Source organism: Boleophthalmus pectinirostris, unplaced genomic scaffold (assembly GCF_026225935.1).
Source record: "Boleophthalmus pectinirostris isolate CB_2022bp ecotype Guang Dong unplaced genomic scaffold, ASM2622593v1 HiC_scaffold_234, whole genome shotgun sequence".
Taxonomy (NCBI): Eukaryota; Metazoa; Chordata; class Actinopteri; order Gobiiformes; family Gobiidae; genus Boleophthalmus; species Boleophthalmus pectinirostris.
In genome coordinates this window covers 1-25000 of record NW_026571212.1, presented here as the reverse complement: position 1 = coordinate 25000, position 25000 = coordinate 1, and the positions used below count along the sequence as shown (strand labels likewise).

At 35.5% G+C, this 25000-nt stretch overlaps 2 protein-coding genes across 2 annotated transcripts; one reads left to right on the top strand and one right to left on the bottom strand.

The window, feature by feature from the left end:
- Positions 1–6: 6 nt before the first annotated feature.
- Positions 7–1101, top strand: LOC129410810 (DNA polymerase subunit gamma-1-like). The gene is made up of 3 exons (XM_055159685.1): positions 7–161; positions 680–840; positions 962–1101. Exons 1-3 carry the CDS (start codon positions 13–15, stop codon positions 1024–1026), a joined length of 375 nt encoding a protein of 124 aa, XP_055015660.1. The 5' UTR covers positions 7–12; the 3' UTR covers positions 1027–1101.
- On the bottom strand, positions 887–23256 carry fanci (FA complementation group I). The gene is made up of 37 exons (XM_020931074.2): positions 22960–23256; positions 22797–22869; positions 21879–22009; positions 20943–21096; positions 20782–20839; positions 19715–19756; positions 19514–19637; positions 19339–19424; positions 18858–18990; positions 18259–18336; positions 18049–18185; positions 17009–17189; positions 16064–16151; positions 15432–15562; positions 15282–15352; positions 14886–15000; positions 14187–14309; positions 13063–13131; positions 12885–12986; positions 11521–11703; positions 10419–10540; positions 9672–9833; positions 8924–9103; positions 7458–7624; positions 6956–7023; positions 6754–6870; positions 6610–6661; positions 5740–5867; positions 5275–5340; positions 4645–4741; positions 3760–3944; positions 3334–3387; positions 2042–2101; positions 1871–1945; positions 1698–1793; positions 1393–1494; positions 887–1181 (listed from the first exon to the last, which is right to left on the bottom strand). The coding sequence occupies exons 1-37, from the start codon at positions 23050–23052 to the stop codon at positions 1113–1115; spliced, it is 3972 nt and encodes a 1323-aa protein (XP_020786733.1). The 5' UTR covers positions 23053–23256; the 3' UTR covers positions 887–1112.
- Between the last annotated feature and the right edge of the window lie 1744 nt (positions 23257–25000).

Sequence of the window (25000 nt, the reverse complement as noted above, 5' to 3'; positions counted from 1 at the left end):
TATCTTCACCTGATGCTCGTAGCCATGAAGTGGCTCTTTGAGGAACACGACATCGATGGTCGATTTTGTATCAGTATTCATGACGAAGTACGTTACCTGGTGAACAGTGAAGATCGTTATCGAGCAGCACTGGCTCTTCAAATCACCAACCTCCTCACAAGGTTTGGTTTGATTTTATTTATAGTGCTTTATCTCCAGTGTCTAACTATGAATTGATGCACATTTTGAGACTTTCAGGACTAAGATATTATCAACGAGTTAAACTAAACCAACTGGACTAAGTTCAGTAAGACCAGTTGGACTCAGGGGTGCCCAAAGCTTTGTCACAGAGGGCCACATATGGAAACATTTTAATAGGATGGCCGCGAAACGGTGTTCAATACAGCAAGTTTTCAGATGGGCACATTTTACATAGATTTGACAGAGTTACCATACATATAAAGAAGCTTGGAACACTAATTTTAGGTACATATCAAAATACAACTTGATGCTGAGGTTATATTTCTAGAAATACTTGAATTTGTACTTATAAAGTAACGTCTTTGATCCTTTGGGCAAATCCAGGAGGAAACTTGAGGGCCAACAGAAAACAGTCTGAGGGCCACATTTAGGGCCATAGTTTGGACACCCCTGGTTTAACTGAATAATAGTGTCTAACTATGATATATTTGACATTTAGAAGCATCTTTGCTCATGCACTGGGCATGCAGGACCTGCCCCAGTCTGTGGCCTTCTTCAGTGCAGTGGACATCGACCAGTGTTTGAGAAAAGAGGTCACCATGGACTGTGTGACTCCGTCCAACCCCACAGGTCTAGAACGAAGATACAACCTGCCACAAGGTGAGTCCACTCATGCTTTATCTTTAAATAGATTACACTCAATTACTGATATTTATATAACATTTATTTAATGAAACAAAGTAAACATTTAACAATAGCTGTGACAAATTGTGTTGAACAGGAGAAGCTGTGGACATCTATGAAATCATTGAAGTAACAAAAGGCTCTCTGGCAAAAGGCAAATGAGCTTAAATAAACAGACTTAATTGAAACTGGTGAAATGTGAGGCCAGTGAGACGTTCAAGCAGGAATCCACTAGAGGGTGGTGTTGCTCATCTTCTCCTCTTCTTCTTCTCCTTGGGCTCCTGTGGCTCCTCCTCATCTTCTTGCGATGCTGTGGTCTAACAAAAGGAGCAAGGAGGTTTAGAAAGCTCAAATTGTTACAAACGGGTGAATTGTTTTAAAGGTGCACTGTGTAACTTTGCTGGTGGAGGGCAGGACCACTCACTTCCCTCCATGGAATATTATTATTTGCCTGGAATGTTCCACCTGAAAGTTACACAGTGCACCTTTAAATATTTTAGTTAAAACATGTGAGGGCCTGGTGCGTACCTGCTGACTGCCATCCTGATCTTGAAGAGCTGCTTCCAAAGTTGCTGCGTTGATGCGGAAATCTCTGGATGTGCTTTGTTTCATATATTGCATCAAGTTCACCTGGATTCACATAAGTTCAGATAGAAGTCAAATCAGAAAAGTGCGTTTTCTGTTTGAGAGAAGAACTCTAAAAATGTAGTGTCTCTGTGTGAATGAAACAAAAGCACAACTCCAGGTCCATTTGTGATGAGGAAACAACATTATAACAGAAGCAGTAGAATTAAAGAAGTGTTCTTTAATTGGTTTGTCCAGTCTGATCCTACCTTTGACTTTTTAGACAGTGTGATCAGGTACTTCTCATACTGTTCAATGCTAAAGATCAAATCAGGAATGGTCTTTGTCTCACGCAGAAGCTTGGCCTGCAATGACAATAGGAATTGAGTTTTTATAGTGTTAATTAGGTCAGTGTATTTTTTTCATTTTGATATTGCCTTACAGAAGCGGCCGTATTAGTTTCAATCCTTTTCTTTTTCTTCTTGTCATCTGCACCACCACCATTGGTTTCACCGCTCTGAAAAGGGAATGTAAATTTATGTGATGTTGGATGTAAAGCCTTTGTAAATATTTAATAAAAAAAAAACAAAAAAACTTCTGAACATGACTGAACCTGTGCATATGTAATGAAATTGTAACACTGTGGGGTCAGGTGGGAGCCAGAGAGTTTCACCTGCAGGAAGAGCAAAAAATTAACACATTGTACAAAAGGTTGTCACAAAACTAAAACAGGAACAGACTTGATTCTCGATACCGATTCTGATACCATGATAATAAAAAACACTCTTTATTTAAACAAGAGAATGTGATTTTCAACATTAAAGGTGCACTGTGTAACTATTCTGGAAAGTCTATCAAATGTCTGTCTCCATGGAGATGTTATTGCTGGAATGTTTCACAGTATGGCATGAACTCTTTCCATCTTAATCAAACCAAAGCAGACCAAGAAACAGGTCAGATCTGTACAGAGGCAACCACGCTCAGTTGAGTTCAGGTAGAGCTGGTTAATGCCATACTGTGGAACATTCCAGACAAAGCAATAACATCTCTGTGCAGAAAACCATTTCACGTACCCTCCAGAAAAGTTACACAAAGCACCTTTAAATAATAGTACTGTCTTTTCTATTCCCATGTGGATTTATATCTGTGTAATCCCTCAGTGGTCCACGAGCTCAAGATCATTCTAAAGGTTAATCTCTGTCCTATAAATGTGACTTTTTAGTATCGATACCGGCTCAAACAAGTAACTGGTTTTGATATTAGTTTTATCGATTAGCAGTGTTGGGGACTTGCAAGTCGTGACTTGGACTCGAATCAGACTTGAGTCACAATTTTTTGTACTTGAGACTTGACTTGATAAAATGGACTAAGACTTGGGGCTCGACTTGGACTTGAAGGTCAGTGACTTGGGACTTGCCTCGGACTTGAGCCTTGTGACTTGATGCTTAGACTAGTTGACAAATGAACCGTGATTAAGCACTCTTAAATCTTAACTCTTTCTGTTCTGACTGTAATCATTTACAATTTTGTCAAGACATTTAAAAAGGAAAAATTAGCATTTCTACAACTCTTATATAAATACTCGTATACCTTGACTTTTTAAGTACAGTTTAGTTTAAAATTCATATAAATATATTGAATTTATTCATATAATTGGTACTTTGATTTAAAGACTTGAAATGACTTGAAGCTCAAAGCAGACGACTTGACCTTGACTTGGACTTATGAGCCAGTGACTCAAGACTCAACTTGGACTTGCCTGTATTTGACTTGGGACTTGATTCGTACTTGAGGTCCAAGACTTGAGACTTACTTGAGACTTGCAAAACAAAGACTTGGTCCCACCTCTGTCGATTAGTATCTGATTTCCTACTATGTAAACACTAAAAGGTGATTTACACTTACCAACTTCTCAAACCGTGACGGCAGTGTCCCATGATTTGAACAGACTTGGATGTACTAAAACAAAAAGGAAAAAGGTTAAAGGTGCATTGCGTAACTTTTCTGGTTGAGGGTCCATCACTTGCTCATTTCTTTGGATATATCATTGCTCTGCCTGGAATGTTCCACAGTATGACATTAAATAGCTCTGCCTTATATTTATTCAATTATAGGTGGTTTTATAGCTCAAAAATACATAGAAAAACTGGTAACTTGGTCTGGTTTGGTCTCCACGAAGATAGAAAGGTTTTATACCATACTGTGAAACATTCCAGACAAAGCAATAACATCTCCATGAAGAAAAGCATTTGACCGACCCTCCACAAGAAAAATTATACTATGCATCGTTAAACTAAGCAATCATGAGTGAAAGAGTCGATACAAACTCACATATTTAACCAGGGTTGTGAGGATGGTGTATGTTTGGCTCATGGCTCTTAACAAAGTAATGGTGCAGGTTCCAGGAGGGAGGGAAGTCTGGACCAGCTCATTCAGGGCAGTCAGCAGTGTCCCAAGTTGCAAAGTCACATTTTTTTCAATTGGATCTTGGTGTCCTGTGTTCTCAGTGGATTCACCTACAAACGAGTAAGTATCCAAGCGATGATTATCCACTAGGGGTGTGCAAAAATACTGAAACACTGATATATCGTATCATTTAATGTGATGAATATAGTGGGTTGCTGTATCGATATATCGGCAAGAGTATATTTTGGTATATTTTACTAAATTATTTTGTTGTAGCGCTACAGTTTTGTTGCTTGTTTAGATGAAGGACCCTCATTTATGCAACACATTTGACATATTCACTGTTTTGATGATTAAAATGTTTGTGTTTCATATGAACTTTGCATGAAAAGTGGTTTAACAAAAGATTTGGCCTTTATTTTGTATTGAACCGCGTCAAATCGATTTGAAAAATATCATATTCAATCATATTGAATCGGAAGCTCACTGTATTGAGCGAGGTATGTATCGTATCGGCCACTTCTGAATGATACCCAGCCCAACTCTCCACACAAATGGAGCTGGTGTAAATTCAACCTAGAAAACCTAACCTCACTCCCATCTACCTCACCGGCTTCTCATCATCTAATCGTCCCCTTCACACTCCTCATCCTCACTTCTACCACCTCCAGAGCCAGGCCCCAGGGAAAGACCTCTCCTAAACACCATCTAACTAAATAAAACTACTAATATTTTTTTCTTTGTATCCGTCTGAGTCTTTCCAGGCTGAATTGTATCTTTTGTATTCGATTGACACAAGACGTCTCTTACCATTCCCCGTTTTCTCAGTGGTGGTTTGGGTTTTCCTTTTAGCAATAAGCCAGTCCACTTCATCCAGCACTCGCTCAACTTGAGACAACACGAGCATCTGTGAATTACAATGACTGATGATTACAGTACTCAAATAACTGATGCACATTATGAGACCTTCAGGGATAGGATATTATGGAGTTAAACTAAAACAACTGGATGTACTTATGTTAATGTCAAATTGATTTATAAAGCACATTTTAAACAACCACAGGTGATCGAAATGCTGTACAGGTAAGTGTGTGCTTAGCTTTTGTACACACTGTAAACAATAATAATGTAATTTTATTTGTATAGCACTTTTTAAAACAACAGTTACAAAGTGATTTACAGTGCCAACAATATACAGCCCCCACCCCCATCCCATGATAAAACAAAAAATATGTTTATGGTAATTCAATAAGTACAGTAAAACAATGAAATATTTACCAAAATGATATAGGATATGATCAACCAAATGCTTGCTGGAACAAAAATGTTTTAAAGTTGGTTTTAAAAGGTGCTAAGACATTCAAATGTTCTAAACTCAAGGGGAAGTAAGTCCAGTTGTTTTAGTTTAACTCAAATACTTACAAATGATAGAAAACTTACCGCCACAGTTGAAGCCGTCTTTAAGTTGACAATGACAAAGTGCGACTGATTTTCGACCTCCACATCCTAATTTAAGGGTTTAAACAAGTGTAAAATTTAATAAAAACATAATTTCACCTTTCTTACACTGCAAAAAGTAATATCTACGTAACTTCAAATTAATAAAATTAATAAAATTTAACTTGATTTCAGTAGATTTGACTTGACAAGTAAAATTATCTACTAATGCCAAGTTATTTTTTCTCAATTCAAGCAAAATAAGATTCACTTTCTTATTTTACGCGCCAAATTTATTTATTTTTCTTATCATTTGCATAGCAAGATGTAATTTCATATTTTAAGTGCAAAAAGTCTTGTTTCAATAGCAGATAAATTTACTCAAATTAAGGTCACATTTTCTTAATTCAAGTAGTTTTAACTAGTAACTTTAGTTTTTGCCGTGTAAATTACAGTAAAACAACAAACCTGATCGATGTCTCCAAGTTGGCTGTGGATGTCTTGGCAGAGTTCCAATAAAACACTAACGGGGCTTTTGTAGAGAACGTGAAGACTGAAGAGAAGAGAGAGCAGTCCTTTGGCAAGCGGACAATCCTCTAAAGAAAAAGATCTCGTGAATGACCTACACAACACTATAATTACTACACTGACTCATCATTCACAAATCTGAAAGCTGGAACAGTCTATTTTGGGACTCAGTATTTATTGCATGTACAATTTCTTAGTAATAATGGTGAGATTTTTGCCATCTTGATGTAATAAGGTAAGATTTGAGCTGTAGAAGGTAGAATAATGATCTTCTATGGCTAATTATCGGTTCATTCTACTGTTTATTTGTTGCAGCTCAGGGCTTTTTAATAATACTCTTTATTTAAAAATCAGTTTACTGGCATTATCATACTTTGTGTCAGTAACATAAAGTAGTTTCAATATTGTTGTTTACTGCAATATTTCTCTGTAGCGATATATCAAGCTTAAAATGTGTTATGTTATGTGTTATGGGTATAATTACCCAAAAAGGTTCTAATATTGTCTCAAAACTCAAGAAAAAAAAACTAAATGGATTTTAACAGCACATGTTCAGGAGCCTGGGATCAATATGAGCGTTCACGGTCCGGTTTCAGTGTAAAGTTATTTGAGAGAGATTTGTTTAACAGCACAACTCTTCTCACCTGTTGTAGTTCCAGTTTATTCAGTTCTTTATGGTCAGATTGTGTTAAAACAAAGATCAGATTAAAGTCTAATTTGAGTAACAACTCTTCAGATAGAGTAGTGCTTTCAGTTAGCATCACACTACCAGGGAACGCTGATGACAATACAAGATTTTTCTTCACCTACCAAAACATGTCTCCTTGCAGACTTTTACAGTCCATGTGACCATCTGAACAAACTGTAAAATTAATACAAATGTCAGATTATGGATATGCATTTTTATAGGAACTTATAAATAAATGTATATAAACAGTATAATATCTGTTTAACCTCCTGGGACGACGGTTTGAGCTGTCGGGAAAGCACACTCAAAATGCTGATGAGCAACTGAGCCTCTTTGCTGTTGAATTCGTCCTGTTCACTGCTGAGCTGGGCAAACAGTACCCTCTAGTGGTAAGATGTAATTCACAAAGTTATTTGCAATAAAAATCATGTAACGGAATTGTTTGATTAAATTGTGAATTAAACACACCTGAAACTGACGGATGTAAAAGAAGTTCATCTGAGTGACGTTGCCTTCATCCAGGTCATCCTCAGACTCTAAGAAAAGAAATAAAACACAACTGTGATGCTGTTTTCTTATCTGATCCGCCAGAACCACACGCTTTGAAAAAACTTTATAAAGACGTGTGGATCTGGAGCTGTATCCTGTCTCCCTGATTTCAGAGGGCATGATTGACAAGCGGATTAACCAATCAGAGAGACACATGCGCCATTCGTGTCAAAAACAGAATCAACAATCGAAGCACCAAACTATTACTTATCTGAATGTTACGAGAATTTTCAAGAGGAGAGTTGTTTTTTTTGCATTTGATAGACACGTGATATAAATTAGTAGCTGTAGTTGGACTGTTTCAAGTTTGGACAGAGGATTTTCACACTCTATGGTCAGATTCTAGTCCCTTCTGGATTTGAAAAGAAAGTAGAAGGGACTGATTGGTACAAATGTAAACTGATTTGACAGTCAAACCCACCCATGGTCGAGAGGAGCTGAGCCAGTCGCTCTGGGAAACGCTGCTGACACGTGGTGAAGATCCTGAGCAGACCCTCCAGACACAACAGAGACAAAGTGGTCCTCTTCTCCTTTTTACCTGCGTCCTCCACCACACTGGGGATGTTGGTGTAACGCCACATCAGGACACTATCAGGACACAGACACATGAATAAAAATAAATACTATACAATTCATATAATATATATATATATATATATATATATATATATATATATATATATATATATATATATATATATATATATATATATATATATATATATATATACACATACACAATTCAATATAAATCCAAAGACATGGTTTAAAAATATAAATGTTTTTCTTCTTCTTTGTTTAACATCATATGAGGAGTGTTAAAGGCAGAGGTGGGACCAAGCTGTTGTTTTGCAAGTCTCAAGTAAGTCTCAAGTGTTTGACCTCAAGTCCAAGTCAAGTCCCAAGTCAAATACAGGCAAGTCCCAGGTTGAGTCTCAAGTCACTGGCCCATAAGACCCAGTGAAGTCCAAGTCATCTGCTTTGAGCTTCAGGTCATATCATATAAGTTTTTAAACTAAAGTACCAAATATAGCTTAGCTTTTTGCAATTTATATGAATTTTAAACAAAATTGAACTTAAAAAGCCATGGTATATTTATATATGAGTATTTATATAAGAGTTGTAGAAATGCAATTCTTTTCCTTTTTAAATGTCTTGACAAAATCTTAGTGTGAATCATTACGATCGGAATAGAAAGAATTCAGATTTAAAAGTGTCTCTCAAGTCTTCTCAAGTCACAGGCCTCAAGTCAGAGTCAAGTCCCAAGTCACTGATCTTCAAGTCCAAGTCAAGTCTCAGGTCTTAGTCCATTTTTTCAAGTCAAGTCTCAAGTTCTAAAAAATAGTGACTCAAGTCTGACTAAAGTCCAAGTCATGACTTGCAAGTCCCCACCTCTGCTTAAAGGTCCCCCTGATCTATGTTATAATGTTGTTTCCCCATCAAAACAGACCTGGAGTTGTGTTTTGTTTCATTCACACATGGTTAACACACAGACCCTGCATATTTAGGCTGAGTTTTCCCCTCAAATTGAAACACTCTCTTGAATCAAGTGATGTCACGTGGTAATACATGAAGTGCTCCATTGTGCTTTTAAACTGCGTATACCTTTACTGAAATCATTTGGAAAATTTCAGCCCTTCAACTGCCAATCTCTACTAAAGAAAAGGTAAAAGGTTGCTGTTAACTTGAAAACTACCACTTCGTGACATTATAAAATGGAAAAGAGCATTCTGAGCTTTACAAACAAATAATCTAAGATTACTCAAACATGTGTGAATGAAACAAAATTTATGTTGTCTTCCCTCCAGAGTCAAAGCTACAGGAGTGTATACTGCCTCAGGACCCAAAAGTAGAGATATTCCTGAGTTCTTTCATCAAAGAGCTCACCTGGTCATGTCACACAGGAATCTGAAGATTTTGTCTGTATTCATTCCATCAGGGCCGTCTGTGTGTCCCGTCTCCTCCAGCTGCTGGATTTTCTGTATCGCCACACTCAGTGAATATCGTACAAATTCTCCATTGGCTCGCAGAACGGAGAGTGCTTCCTCTCTGCTCTGAGTGCTGTCTCTGCATTTGGAATATTATTAACAAAAAAACTAATTAAATGTAGTTGTGTAAATGTGCATTTTACAATATTAAAGAACCCGTATTACACCGTTTTCTGATCTATAATGTTATAATGTTATAATGTTGTTTTCTCATAACAAACACACCTGGAGTTGTGTTTTGTTTCATTCATACATGTTTAACACATAACCATTGCACATTTAGGCTGAGTTCTTCTCTCAAACACAAAACACTGTGGTAATACAGGAAGTGCTCCACTTTGTTTAAAAAGTTCATACACCTTCACGAGAATCATTTGGATAATTTCGGCCCTAGAATTGCCGATCTCCATTAAACTAAAGATAAAAGGTAGCTGATAACTTGAAAACTATCGCGTCTCAAGATGGAAAAGAGCATTTTGAGCTTTGGAGATGTAAAAAAGACTAATAATAAAGTGTCACTCAAACATGTGTGAATGAAACAAAACACAAATTCAGGTATGTTTTTAAGGAAGTAACAACATTCTAACATGGCTAAAAACTCATTAGAATCCACTTTGTGCAATATAGGACCTCTATACTGTGCTCACCTGAAAAGTGCCGGAAGAATAGTAGAAATATAACCCATTGACAGCAGACTTCGGGGTGTCTTGTTGGAGGGCACTTTGCCTTTTCCAGCTTTCTCCTTCAGAATCTCAGCGATCTTGTGATAACGATTAAATAACTCTATAATTCCTTCAAAGCATTCTTTACTGCAAGATTAGAAAAAAACATAATTAGGAAATAAGGATCTATCCATGCAAACAAAATTTGAACTATTGATACTTTGCAGTGACATCGTGCTGGGGGTGTTCTACTGTACATGCATCTGTAGCTGATGAAATGTTTAGCAGTTACCATGGTGACACTATGCACACATTAGTAAACACTGCAAAAAAAGTTTAGATTATCTGAAAACTCAAAAATAAAATACAAAATGGGTTTACATGACACATTTTCAGGAGCCTGTGACCAATACAAGCGTTCATGGTCCTGTTTAGGTGTTTCATTTTCAACAAAAAAAAGTTTAGAGCATCTGAAAAACCCATTGGTAGCAACTGTAATGGTATTTGAGAGGGACTAGTTTAACAGCACAAAATCAGCTCATCTGTTGTAGTTCCAGATAAATCAGTTCTTTATTCTCAGATTGTGTTAAAGTAAAGCTCAAACTTAAGTCTAACAAGCCCCAGACAGAGCAGTGCCTACAGTTAGCATCACATCCCCAGGGATTGTTGATGACCTCAGCTGCAAAGTATCAGCAGCACGAGGAATACTGTAAAAGAAAAGGTTGGACAAACTTGTAATTGGCCTTGTTGAAGTTGTACTCGATGAGGACCTCGTACACGCCCATCACCAAAACTGCATAGATGTTATTCTTCACTCCAACACTTGACCCCATGGAAAACTCTGCAGATTTGTCCTGCAAAGAACAGCCCAATGAAACAAATGTAAAAAATGACAACAAGAACTCTCATTTATATTACACAAAACTGACTCTTGTGCATTTTAAGCCATGTTTGAATGCTGTTACCTCATCAAAAACATACCTCAGACTTTGACTTAAACTTTATTGAGCCACAAGGGAAAATTATTTGGACACAGTAGTTCATACATCACAATATAATATAATAACAAAGACTAAAATATAAATGGTAATAATAAATTCAAAGTAAGCAGCAAAAAAGAGCAAGAGAAAGATGTCAAATAAGACATAATTATATAAATGTAAATGTACAAGTCAAAATAAAATAGAAAAATAAGTAATAACTGGAATGTAAATCAAAAAAGGCCAAGTGTGATGGATGAATTTAATTACTGATGGAGCAAAGCCATTCATCACTGGAGCACTGTAACACTTAATGTATACTTTATTATTTTGTAATTGTGTTTTTATACATGTTTTTTGTGTAGACTGTGGATGAGTGAAATGTGAAATGTGGAACCAGCCTCTCAAATCTGCAAAACAAATTTACCTACAGGTACAAATAAAGCAACCTAATGTAAATATCTGGAGTGATTTGTCTCATTCACACATGTTTGCGTAATCCTGCATTATTACTAGTTGTCTGTCTACGTCTTCAAAGCTCAAAATGCTCTGTTCTACCTTGTGATGTCATGTAGTGGTAGTTTTCAAGTGAACAGCAAAACCTTTTACCTTTAGTTCAGTAAAGATTGGTAAGTCCAGGTCTGAAATTATGTAGTGAAGGCGAATGGAGTTTAAAAACACAGTGGAGCACTTCCTGTATTACCACATGACATCACAAGGTGGAACAGAGTGTTGGGAGTGAATGAGCAAACACAACTCCAGGTTTGTTTGTGATGAGGAAACAACATTATAACATAGATCAGAAAATAGTGTAAAATGGGCCCTTTAACAAAAAAAAAACTGAAATGCAATACCAGCTCAAAGTCCTCCAGCTCACTCTTGATCATGCGTCTTGTCAAACTCTCCAGGATAGTCATCAGCTCGGACTGATACCCTTCCTCCTCCTCTTCCTCCTCATCGCTGTCATCACCAGTAGCTGCTCTGTGCATGTTCTGGAGCCACAAAAGACAGTGGACGGTGCAGCTCAGCAGATGCGCCTAGGATGGAGAAAAAACAAAACAAAACAGAAACTAGTGATGTTTTGAACGGTTCCTGAAAGCTGAACTACGTAACTTTTTGGTTGGGGGTCCGTCACCTGCTTGTTTCTATGGAGATGTCATTGCTCTGCTTGGAATGTTCCACAGTATGACATTAACAGCTCTAACTTACATTTATTCAGTTACAGGTGGTTTTACAGCTCAAAAATACCTAGAAAAACAGGCTTTCTGACTGTGAGCGTGGTTGCCTCTCCACAGATCTGACCTGTAACTTGATCTGGTTTGGTCTCCATGAAGACAGAAAGCTTTAATACCATACTGTGAAACATTTCAGACAAAGCAATAACATCTCCATGGAGAAAAGCATTTGACAGACCCTCCACTAGAAAAGTTACACAATGCACTTTTACCATGAATGGCTGGAACCGGATCTCATTTTTTAAAACAAACAAAATCTTTTTCTTTCTGATTTGTATAAATTTTTCCATTGATTAACAATGAACCAACACAGGCAGAGCAGGCAACACATGTGAGCGCTTTGTGCACTAAAAACACATTTGGCCTCAGTTTAGTACATTTTATTTAGATCATGTATAATTCCAAAGGGTAAACACTGTCAGTTTTTAACCATTTTAAACAAACCATTTTGTGATTAGTTTGTTGTTAAAATTAGTTTTCACATTTGTTTATATATAAAAAGAGCCAGTGTTTTGAATGGCTCTTTGATATGAACAGATTAAAAAGATTCGGATTCCATAAAAGAGCCGAATGTCCCAATACTACCAGAAACCTGATTGAAATGATCGTTTTTGTATCGTTTTTACTCACTTAGTCTAACTTGCAAAAAGTGATGTGATATGTATGTTTTTTCACGATGTATTCTGGGTGCTCCCGTTGGGTGTCGCTCCAGCCACACTTATTTAAGATGGCTTCACAGTGTCACACAAAACATTTACCTGATGAAGAAGACCTAACTGTCAAACCATTGCTACCACTGTAAATAAAGCTGTAGATTTTTGCAAGTTAGGCAGAGAGTGGGAGTTTTTCTATTTTTGATTCTGACGAGCATTACACGCGCTCTCTCCAACGCACCAGGCTTCAGAAATACAATGTATGAATCAACCTGTTTATCTTAATTTATTTTGTAAATCAGAAATATTACAGAAAATATTGTCATTTACCAGAGGTTCTTGTAGGAAGACTTGATCTCCATGGGCAGTGATGCAGGGCTCCAGTTTAACAGGAGGCAGAAGGTCTTGTTCAGGTTCGTAGTAACGCTTAAGCTGAGAATTACACAGGTTTTTGATCAGTGTTGAATAATATAGTATAATTATGACATGAAAAACAAAATGAATGTACTTGTGATAAGAGGGTCTGCATGATCGAGCTCGCCAGCTGAGAGTTACGCCGAAGCACATCATAAAATCCCTAAAATACAAAAGTGACGGTTAAAGTAAAACTAATGAATACTTGAATGTGATGTATTGTTCCTCATTTTTTGAAGGGGCCTGTATTAAACTATTTTCTGACCTATGTTGTAATTTTGTTTCTTCATCACAAACAGACCTGGAGTTGTGTTTTGTTTCATTCTCACATGTTTAACACACAAATTCTGCATATTTAGTTCTTCTCTCAAACAGAAAACACTCTGTTCTAGGGTTGCTCGATTATGGAAAAAAAAATCATTATCATGATTATTTTGGTCAATATTGAAATCATTGATTATTATTATTTTTTAGTTGCACAAAGCATTTATTCAGCATTTCTCTCTCTCTCAAAAAAAACAACATTTTGTTATTGATAACTAACCCAAAACTTATAAATTGAAAATAAATATAGGCTAAAAATGTGTACCTTAGAGCAGTTTTGGATTGTATAAAACATAAAATGAATAAAATATATATTATAATAAAATATAACACTATGAACATGAAATAAGGCATAGAAAAACATAAATGTATCCAAAATAAACTATATATTCAGCTGTTGTACAATCTCTATATTTAAAAAATAAAGTGAATATACTTACTTATATAAAAATATCCCAAAATAAACTTTTAAGCTTTAATTGTTTTAACTTGATTATGAGTTTGACTGAAATTACTAAAATCATGATCGAAATTCAATTAACTGCACAGCCTTACTCTGTACCACCTTGTGATGTCATGTGGTAATACAGTAAGTGGACCGCTGTGTTTTTAAACCCCATACATCTTCACTAGAATCATTTGGACAGTTTTAGACCTGGAAAAGCAAATCTTTACTAAACACAAAGTAAAAGATAAGTATAAACTTGAAAACTACTGCTACATGAGGGTGGAACAAACTATTTTGAGAGTTATAGCTAAAGACACAGACTTATAATAAAAGATTGCTCAAACATGTGACTGAAACTGAACAAAACTCCAAGTATGTTTTGAACAACATTATAACATAGATCAGAAAATAGAGTAATATGGGCCCTTTAAATAAATAAAAATTACCTCATAGAGCATTAGTCTCACATCTGCCTGTTGACCCAGACAGCGACGCAGACTGCTGAGGATCTCCAAACAGAACGCTTCATTGGCTGCAGAGTTGTAGCGAGAATGAACATCCACTTGGACCTATGTGTAGAAAGATAGGTATTTATTTTTAAAGGTACACTCTAACTTGCCCAGTAGAGGATCTGTCATGCTTGTCTTCATGGAGATGTGCTTGGAATGTTCCACAGTATGCCCATAAACTTACGAAACTTGTCAGCCAAATTACAGGTTAGATTTGGGGAGAGGCGACACCACTCGCAGTAAGAATTTATGTTTTTTAGGATATTTTTTTAGTTAAAAATAGCACCTGTAGTTGAACAAATGCAAGACAGACAGAACAGAACAGACAATTTAAACCAAAGCATTAACTTCTCCATGGAGACAAACAAGTTGCGGACCATCTCCAGAAAAGTTACACAATGTACCTTTAACTAAATAAAAACACTTAATGAAAAACAAAACAAACATTTAATAAAACAACAATAAAAGCATATTTTTTGAGACATAATTTAACATTAACAAGAAGACACAGAGGTTGCGAACCCTTTCCAGAAAAGTTACACAGTGCACCTTTAACTAAATAAAATCACAATTAATGAAAAGCAAAACAAACATTTAATACAAAAGCACATTTCCAGAGACATAATCTCACTGTACCTGACTGGATGAGATACATTGGCTGGACTGACTTGAGGCCAAACTGCCCAACACTTTAAAGTTCTTCAGTAACAGAAGGAAACCTGTAACTGCAGACTTCCTGCCATCGAGTTGACTGCAAGAAAATTAGAGATTAGATGTATTAAATGTTTCAAATGAATTAAAAGGTTCTATGTTACACAAAATTTACTCTTGTGAGCTTTAAGCCATGTTATAACATTGTTACCTCCTCAAAACATGCATGGAGTTTTGTGTGTTAAGCGTGTGTGAATGAAACAAACATAACTCCGGGGATGTTTTTGATAAAGAAAAAACATTATAATATAGATCAGAAAGTAGCTTAAGATGGGCCCTTTAATTAATAACAGATTTTAAGACATCTACAGCAATACTCACCTGGAAAACATTGATTTGCGAAGAACCAAAATCAGAGCATCTTTCAGGGACATACTGACTTTGAGCAACGGCTAGAAATGAAAATGAGCAAATAAACCATATAATTCTTCACTGGACATGCTAAATAATCATACAGTGTGATCAACGGACCTGAACAGCTTTCAGAAGACCCTGCACTGTCGCCAAAGGTAAATATGAAAGCTGGTCAAATGTTTCTATCACTTTGGATGATGATTCCAGGAGGATCATGGGAGCAGACACCACAATGTCAGTAAACAGGTCTGGAAAAACAAAACCAAAAAAATTATATCTCAACTGTAAATCTCTTTAAACAAATTAGAGCTTACAAGTCATATTGATATTTTGCAGCTGGAGTCATCATCATTCTCTGGAAGTGTGACGCTAACTGTAGGCACTGCTCTGTCTAAAACTCTGTTTTTAACTTTAATCTGAGCTTTGTTTTAACACAAACTGATTTAGCTAAAACAGGTGAGATGATTTGTGCTTTTAAACACGTCTCTCACACATAAAATCAACAAATACCATTTATATTTTTGCTCTTTGTTATTAAATTATCAATAAAATTTGTCTAAGTTTAAGTGTAAAAAATACCTAAGGCTCCTGAAAATGTGTTGTTTAAATCCAGCTTGTATTTTTTGTTTAGAGTTTTGACAGTGTTTCCTAATGTGTGCATTGTGTCACCATGGTAACTGCTAAACATTTCACCATACAGATACATGTAGAACACCCCCAGCATTTCAAAGTGTCAATAGTTTCATTACCTAAATAATGAGTTACAGGCGAAGCAGTTTTCGTGACGAGTCGATTGAGAACCTGCTCAAGGATTTCACCTCTCAGCGGCTCGTGCATCTGTTGGCGAGGGTACACAAACTTCAGTAACAAAGTACATGAGGAAAAAAACAGCATACAACATTTTAAAATACACTACCAGTCAAACGTTTGGACACATCCTCTCATTCAGTGTTTTTCTTGATTCTTACTACTTTCTCCATTTTATATACACACAAAAGACATAACCAAATCCTCTAAGAAGTCACCCTTTGCTTTGCTGAGAAATATTTATTTATTTTAACTTTTTTCCTTTACTAAATAATTCCATATATCTTGCTTCATATATTTGAATGTCTTTCATATTTATCTAAAATGTAGAAAGTCGTAAAAATAAAGTTAAAAAAAAAAAAAAAAAAACCTCTACAAATATTTTGCGTTTAGAGTTATTTACCTTTTTGTCTTTGCTACATAATTCCACATATCTTATGTATATAAAATGTAGAAAGAAGTAAAAATAAAGAAAAAAAAACAATTGAATGAATGAGAGGGTGTGTCTAAACTTTTGGCTGGTAGTGTATATTTTAGAACAGGGATGTCAAACTCAAATTGAGGGCTAAAATTTAAAACTGTGGGCCAAACTAAATATTTACTGAATAATTTCAACAACATCTGCATGTTTTCTCTTCTTTTCTTATTAAAATAAATGTTTAATAATAGTTTTGCTTAAACACTGAATCCAGAACACACATAATATAAATAATAATACATTTTTAAATAAATAATGTCTCTATAGCCTGTCTGTAGCCGGCGGGCAGCTCTAATATATATTTGATATGATCTTGCGAGCCAAATATCATTACATCACATGCTAAATTTGGCCCCTGGGCCTGAGTTTGACATGTCTGTTTTAGAAAATGAATCAAGTTATATAATACCTTGAATCCCAGGAGGAGTACTTGCCCGCCCAGCTTGCAGGCTTGCTGGTTTGGAGTCCTGGCTAAAGAAGCAGAACTCTCTGCAGCCTTTCCAAATGGTCCAGGCTTCGGTCCAAAGTTGTCCATAAGAAAGAAACCGAGCTGAACCAGGCCCTGGGTCACATGGTCCCAACCAAACACACTGGACAAGGAGATAAATAATATAAATTTATTTATAAGGGTGGGACAAGACTGTGCACACATGTGGAAAATGATCTTGTGACATTTCCTTTCCTTGTGTTTACATTTGGATTGTACTCAAAAAAAAAAAAAGTGCTTTTGAGTTACAGTTTCTTGAGAGCTGAAGGTTCAAAACACAGCACGGTAATGACAACTAAGTGTTAAATAGAATAAATCAAAAAATGTGCGCCGAAATTTTGACTTGGATTTGACAATTTATATACCACAAATCTTTCAAAATGTCATCTTGTCTCCTTCTCCAATTCTTGTGGATTTGTGCCTCATTATACCCCATTTATTTGTCATCAAATCAAATCAAATTTTATTTATAAAGCACTTTTCATACAAAACTGTAACACAAAGTCCTTTACAGTGATTAAAAACAATCCCACATTTCCATCCACCCACCCACTTACCCAACACCCACACCTGCCCGACCCCACACAACCAGACAACCCAAACACACACACACGCACACGCACGCACAAAAACACACACAAACACAGTAAAATACATAAAACGACACATAGTAAGATGTGAGGTTGAATACATGTGCTGAATTAGGGGTTGGTGATATGCCAAAAATACATATTGATTATCTTGGAACTACATAATAATTCAATAATTAATTTTTATGACAGTTCAAACGCACTTAGTGTGTGTGTAAAAGTGTCATTGTTTGAGCAAGAGAAAACTGGCAAAGCATGATGTTGAAAATTCAGTGAGGTCATGTCATAATTTTTACACCACCTTATCCAATCCTATGTTTAAGTCCAAAATGTAGTTATGAAATATTAACTAAGTAAGATATTAGCACTGACCTGTTTTTGACAGTGTCCAGGATCATCTGTGACACACTGCGGTGTGGAGGCAAAAGATCCTTTAGAATCTTTGAGCCCTGCTGCAACTGCTCATCCTTGAAGCTTTTGATAACTGCGCCCTTTAACAGGTCGAACACCTAAACAGCCAGATTAATATAATAAATAAAATATAATATAAACTACAGAGTCACGTGATAATATTCTATTTACCTGTTCCTCATAACGCTGAATACGAGCAACAGAAAGTAACAAAGCCACACTGAAAGGACACATGTCGGTGTAGGAAGTCTGAAAAAAGGTCAACAGTTTAATTAAAGGGTTCATATTAAGCTATTTTCTGATCTCTGTTATAATGTTGTTTCCTCATCAAAAAAATAACTGGAGTTGTGTAGTTTCATTTGCACATTTAACTCACAAACCCTGCTGAGTTATTCTCTCAAACTGTTCCACCTTGTGATGTCATGTGGTAATACAGAAAGTGCTCTGCTGTGTTTTTAAACTCCATACACCTTCACTAGACACATTTGGATGATTTCAGCTCTGAAATCGCCAATCTCTACTGAACTAAAGTTAAAAGGTAGCCGTTAACTTGCTTGCTTCATGACATCACAAGGTGGAACGGACCATTTTAAGCTTTGGAGATGTAAACAAACTAATAAATCTGGGTTAATATAACGTGCGAATGAAACAAAACACAACTCTAGGTATGTTTTTGAGGAGGAAACAACATTTTAACATGGCCAAAAGCTCACTAGAGTTAATTTTGCGTAATATAGGACCTTTAAAAAGTAATGTATCATGTGGCTTACTTTAAAAGTTTTCAAGAATTCTCTTCCCAATTCATGGTCGAGCCGAATGGCAAAAACAATATGGAGGATAATGGTGCCTTCCACATGCCTTAACTGATCCTGGGGAATAGACTCAAATTCTAGGTCAAGGCTCCTGAAAAACAAATATTTATCATTTTAATCAATTAGTCATCATTAATTGGTTTTAAAAGTGCACTGCGTAACATTTCTAGTGGAGGGAAATGTTATTGCTTTGTCTAGACTGTTCCACAGTATAGATTAAATTTCTCAAGTTAGACAGTTCAGATCTGTGGAGAGTCACCCCTATTCACAGAAGGAATAGAAACACCTGTAATGAATAAATGCTAGATGGATATGTTTAATGTCATATCATGGAACATTCCAGGTGAAGCAATAATATCTCTTTGGACACAAGTAGGTAGTGGACCCTGCACTAGAAAAGTTGCACAGTGAACCTTCAAAAGTTTTTGGTGTAACTCACTGTCCACGTTTTTGCTCTTCTTCTAGGCTCTGGTCTTGTTCTTTGAAGTAACTCACGATTCCATCCAAGATCTGTTTCTTACACCCCTGAATAAACACAAAACTTATAAAAATCACAAGAAAACTACAAAATGAATGCATATCTCTTCATATGTTTTTCAAAAAGACACACAAACCTTTGCAGATAAAAGAAGAAGTTGGTAAACGAGGGGAGGGACCTCTTGTAAATCCAGTTTGCTGAACATTCTTAACACTTTCTCCACCACAAATTTCAGCTCCTCAGGTGATAAAGGCACATCTCTAGAATGAGACAAAAATGTGAGGAAATTGATTTAAATTATGCTTTGGTACAGGACTATATGTATATATTTTTTTACCTGAACATAGTTGTGAGGTGAATAACACACTGTGGGTCCCATCTGTATGAAAATGCAGTACATATAATTAAAGGGCCCATATTACTATTCTCTGGTCTATGTTATAAGAGAGTTGAAAACTCTCGTGATGTCATGTGGTAACGCAGGAAGTGCTCCACTGTGTTTTTAAACCCCATACACCTTTACTAGAATAATCTGGATGATTACAGCCCTGGAATTGCTGATCTTACTGACCTAAACGTAAAGGGTAGCTGTTAACATGAAAACTACCACTACACAGGGTTCCCACTCTTTTTCACTGACAAAATTTCAAAACTTTCCATGACCTAAAGTGAATATTCCATGACTTTACGTATGAAATGTTAACCATTTCTACTCACCTTATGGTTTAGTATTATAGTTTTTTAACATTCAAAATACTGTCAGTGCATTTGTTGTCGTCTCTTATAAACAAAATACGGTATAACAGTCTAATGAAAACTTAACACAATGCTGTAGTTGTGTGAAAGAGATACTAAAATTCCATAACTTTTCCAAGATTTTCATTGAATTTACAAAATCCCATGACCTGACATTTGAAATGACATTTTCCATTTCCATGACTTTTCCAGGATTTCCCTGATCATGGGAATCCTGACTACATCACAAGGTGGAACAGAGCATTTTGAGCTTTGGAGATGTAGACAAACTAATAAAGACTTACTCAAACATGTGTAAATGAAACAAAACACAACTGCAGGTATGTTTTTGAGCAGGTAAAGACTAAAAGCGCTCAAGAGTCAATTTTGTGTAATATAGGACCTGTAAAGCCAAAGGTAACAACATAACAACATAACACACTTTGGGAGATTTTTTTTCAGTCAGTGGGATAGTTACCACATTTTGATTTATAGATGTAGTCAAGTTTACAAAATAACTACAGGTTGCATTCATACTGTAGAATTTGATATTATAATGATATATATAATTCAAATGGAGGACAAGAGTCTATGTAGCTTTATGGGAAAATTATTGTTTTTGAAAGAAATGGTCAAACTCATGATCAATAAGTTCATACAAGTACATACCTGCTTGAACAAAGGCTGTTGATCAGTTGCTTTTTGTATTCTTCACCACTTAGTTCACCTAAATTCATTGGGTAAGAAAACATATTAACATATTTTCTTATTTATTATATTGTGTTTGTGTTATCATTTTGAACAGATTTAAAAGTACAATGACTTCTTACCTTTGCCATATGCTACAACTTCACAAGCTGAAAGGGCAGTGAGCACAGTAGGGAAAAGCTCCAGTGACTTTCCATTCCCCATCTTTCCCACTTTAATAGCTTCAACAAAAAGATTAGCAAGCTGGACAAGGGAGGGTCCAGGCAGCAAATGTGTCTGCGGATACAAAATAAAACTTGGTAGAGTGGTAAACAAACCAGGTAGAATACTGCAGTGGTGAAAGAAGTACTCAGTTTTGTTACTTAAGTAAAAGTACAGATACCAGAGAAAAGTACTACTTAAGTAAAAGGGTTAAAGTACCTGTTTAAAAATGTACTTAAACAGTAAAGAGTAATAGTATTTCACGCTGGTTTTGAGATCTATTAAAGCTTCAAATGTGATGATTTTGATAAAGATTTGTGCTGAATTTTGTTTAGTAGTTCAATATTTTTTTCCTATCTGTTATTTGTATATTTTTGTTTGCTCAAACAAGGAACATGATCAAAAATAAACCCCTTAGCATTTTCAGTAGGTCTCAGACAATAATGAAAAATAGTTCCCTGATGAAGATGCAAGTCGAAACACATTGGGTGTCTGACATTAAATAAAATCATAGCGAAGTATATTGGAGTGCCTCGGATCTCCTTTTTTCATCCAGTAAGTCATTTGCCCACTTGGGATCTCCGAAGAGCACCTGATCTTTATTATTTCACTTCAGTGGTGATCCAGAGAGCACTCTAACTACAATCTACTTCTTCGCAATAATGAAAAATACTTTTACTTTTCAGTCCTGCTAAAAAAGTAGTGGAGTAGGAAGTACAGGCACCTGCTCTCAGATACCCACTTTAAAATCTACTTTAGTTAAGCACAGATAAGTAAATACTTGAGTACAGTACTTTTACTTTTATTTCGTTATGTTCCACTGCTGGACTGCACTGCAATGATACAAGGCTTTTTACCTCTAACATGAGCAATCCTATGATATCAGCCGCCACCTCGGTCTGTAGGTCCCCAGACTCACACAGAGTTATATAGTGTTGGTACAACAGAAGTCTCCTTTTGGACCCTTCAGTGGAACTGGGAGGGGACCCTTAAAATTAGAAGACAAACAGATTATGGAATATAATAAAATGAATGGTGTCAAAAGCCAGTTTAGTTTAAAGGTCCCATATTAAACTAAATTGATTCTTGTGAGTTTTAAGTCATGTTATAATGTTCTTAACTCATCAAAAACATACCTGGAGTTGTGTTTTGTTTCAGTCACACATGTCTGAGAAATCCTTTATTATTAGTCTACATCTCCAAAGCTCAAAATGCTCTGTTCCACCTTGTGATGTCATGAAGAGGTAGTTTAAGTTAACAGCTTTAGTTCAGTAGAGATTGGCAATTTCAGGGGTGAAATCAACTAAATGAGAGTGTTTTAATCTAGAGAGTAGAACTAGGCCTAAATATGCAGGGTATGTTGTGCGTTAAATATGTGCGAATGAAACAAAACACAACTCCAGGTACAGTATGTTACATAACAAAAAAAATAATAAATAAATAAATAACATAAATATGAAAATAGCCTATCAACCCTAAATGTATATACAACTTAGACTTAGACAAACTTTATTGACCCACAAGGGAAATTATTTAGACACAGCAGATCACACATCACAATATAATATAATAACAAGGAGAAAAAATATATAAATGGTCATAATAAATTCTAAATATGTAGCAAAAAGTGCAAGAGACAGGTGTTAAATAAGACATAATTATGTAAATGTATATGCACAAGTCAAAATAAAATAGAAAAATAAGTAATAAAATATAAAATCTCAGCTTTATACAAGATAACCAAACCTTATCTGATAATAAAACAGGTGTCTCACCTTTAAATATGCTTTTAATCATAGTCCCAACCATCTTCCCCTTGAGAGCGCTGTTTGTAATGACTGTCACTAACTAATAAGAGAAAATGTAATAACAGAGAATTACACAACCAGGGCACAAACACAAGTTTTGGTTTTGGAAATTCATACTAACAATATTTACCTGGTCATCCATAAGAGAGGAGAGGTACTTTTGTAGTTCAGGAATACTGTCTTTATCCGACAGTGAAACTATTTTATCCATATCAGCCTTCATGTTGATCCTGTAATAGTGTTTGAAAGCTGTGGCGAAAATAAAAATCACTCCAAATATAAAATGTATGATCCTTGTTTCAATAAATTATTTCAGATCTTATGCTCGTTTGTTTCTGTGGTGATAAATCCCACTGTTTTTATAAATGTTAAAATCATCTGCGAGGCTAAAGTCAAAACCAAAACATTGGCGCAGCTGTGAATTACCCGCCAGATCGGGAGGGAGAGAATCACTTCCTGTTTGGGGGTTGCCAGGTTTGTTCGGATCCCACGGATTTGTTCATTTGATTTTCCCACTGACTTTGATAAGACTTTATGATATACTATACTGATATGATATACTGCGTGTGACATACAAAGGAAAATTGCCACGAGAAAGTTTCAACAACCTCTTGAGCAAAGTAACGGGCTAAAAAACACAACGGGATGAATATGAAAGATAATTTGTTTCAGATTTTGACTTTGAATTTTTTTTATGCTGAAAAAACAGGTTTGAATTATTTTTATTCTGAATTTTAGTTACTGAAATTTGAAGTGTTCATTTTCAAAGAAAAAATTCAATTCAAATTCAATATTTTAAAAATCTGTGTAAAATTCGCATTGAAAAAAATTCGCAACGAAGATCCAAGATGCAAAGGCAGAAGCAATCGATCCAAAATTATCCAATCTAACTTAGTAACAAGCAGGAAATAGTGCAGTGAACCGATCTGATTGGTCAGAATTATCTTAATGAAAACCTCATCTCTTTTAATTCTTAAGCGTAAATCCCGCCCAGAGATGGGTACAGCCAATAGGAAACAGCCTCTGTCCTCCTAACTCAAACAGGATCGATTGCTTCCGCCTTGGCATTTTGGATCTTTGTTGTGAAATTTTTCACTCATAATTTTGACAGTTGAATTTGAGGGCTTGAAAATATCTGTGCTATTTAAAAGATGAAATTTTTGTTTTGAATTTGAAACCTATTGAAAAAGTACACTTTAAATTTTAGCTGCTAATTTAAAAATTATTAAAAATAAATAAAAATAATTCAAACATCTTTTTCCAGAGTTAAAAATTTCAAACTGAGAAATTCAGTCATATGTAAAATTCTAAATGTAATAGATCAAATTATCTTCCATAGATGAATAATACTTATTTCATTACATTATGTTATTACTATTATACTATTATATTATTACTTGTATAGCTGAGATTTTGTACTTTATTAGTTATTTTTCTATTTTATTTTGACTTGTCCATTTACATTTATATAATTATGCCTTGTGTGACACCTGTCTCTTGCTATCTTTTTGCTACTTATTTAGAATGTATTATTACTGTTTACATTTTTCTCCTTGTTATTATATTATATTGTGATGTGTGAGCCAAAGTGTTCCTATATTATTTTCTCTTGTGGATCACTAAAATCGGGTCCCCTTGTCATGATCTGCATGTAGGTCTGCAATATACAATTCTGACACATGCTGAAATGTTAAAACGTGTTTTGTATAATTTCTAATCTTTTTGTAATTATTTTATTGACTATTTTGTTCCAATATTGTTGATTCAATTGAATGTTTGAAAAGAAAAAGAAACAGGCTACATTTAATGTCCAACTAGGCGACTTATGGAGACCTTTTATTGCTGATTCAATTACTGTTTTTCATTGTTTAAAACTTAGTACTGTACTACTAATTGTTCAGAAAGACACTCAGTCAACAATAAAATGGTCAAATTCACCTTTATTTTGTGATTTACGAATAACAATTGGGTCGTGAAGGTTTGTGACCTTTTAAAATATGGGTCCCCAGTAAAAAGTTTGAAAAACACTGTTATGATGAACAGACACAGCTCCCTCTGGTGGTCACTTGGTCATATTACCACTACACGATTCCTGACAGTCCGTTTATGTAAGGCACGATCTTAGAATTTGACTTGTAGCTCAAATATCAACAAATTGCCACCAGTAGGAG

What these genes read in the sequence shown, in the direction of transcription:
- LOC129410810 (XM_055159685.1), top strand. Translation starts at nt 13, where the DNA reads ATGCTCGTAGCCATGAAGTGGCTCTTTGAGGAACACGACATCGATGGT. An exon ending in ATCACCAACCTCCTCACAAG is followed by an intron (nt 162 to 679) that starts GTTTGGTTTGAT and finishes TTTGACATTTAG; the next exon opens with AAGCATCTTTGCTCATGCAC. An exon ending in AAGATACAACCTGCCACAAG is followed by an intron (nt 841 to 961) that starts GTGAGTCCACTC and finishes TGTGTTGAACAG; the next exon opens with GAGAAGCTGTGGACATCTAT.
- fanci (XM_020931074.2), bottom strand. Translation starts at nt 23,052, where the DNA reads ATGAAGGCTGATATGGATAAAATAGTTTCACTGTCGGATAAAGACAGT. An exon ending in TCAAACCGTCGTCCCAGGAG is followed by an intron (nt 6,662 to 6,753) that starts GTTAAACAGATA and finishes TTAATTTTACAG; the next exon opens with TTTGTTCAGATGGTCACATG. An exon ending in AACTTGGAGACATCGATCAG is followed by an intron (nt 5,341 to 5,739) that starts GTTTGTTGTTTT and finishes CCCTTAAATTAG; the next exon opens with GATGTGGAGGTCGAAAATCA.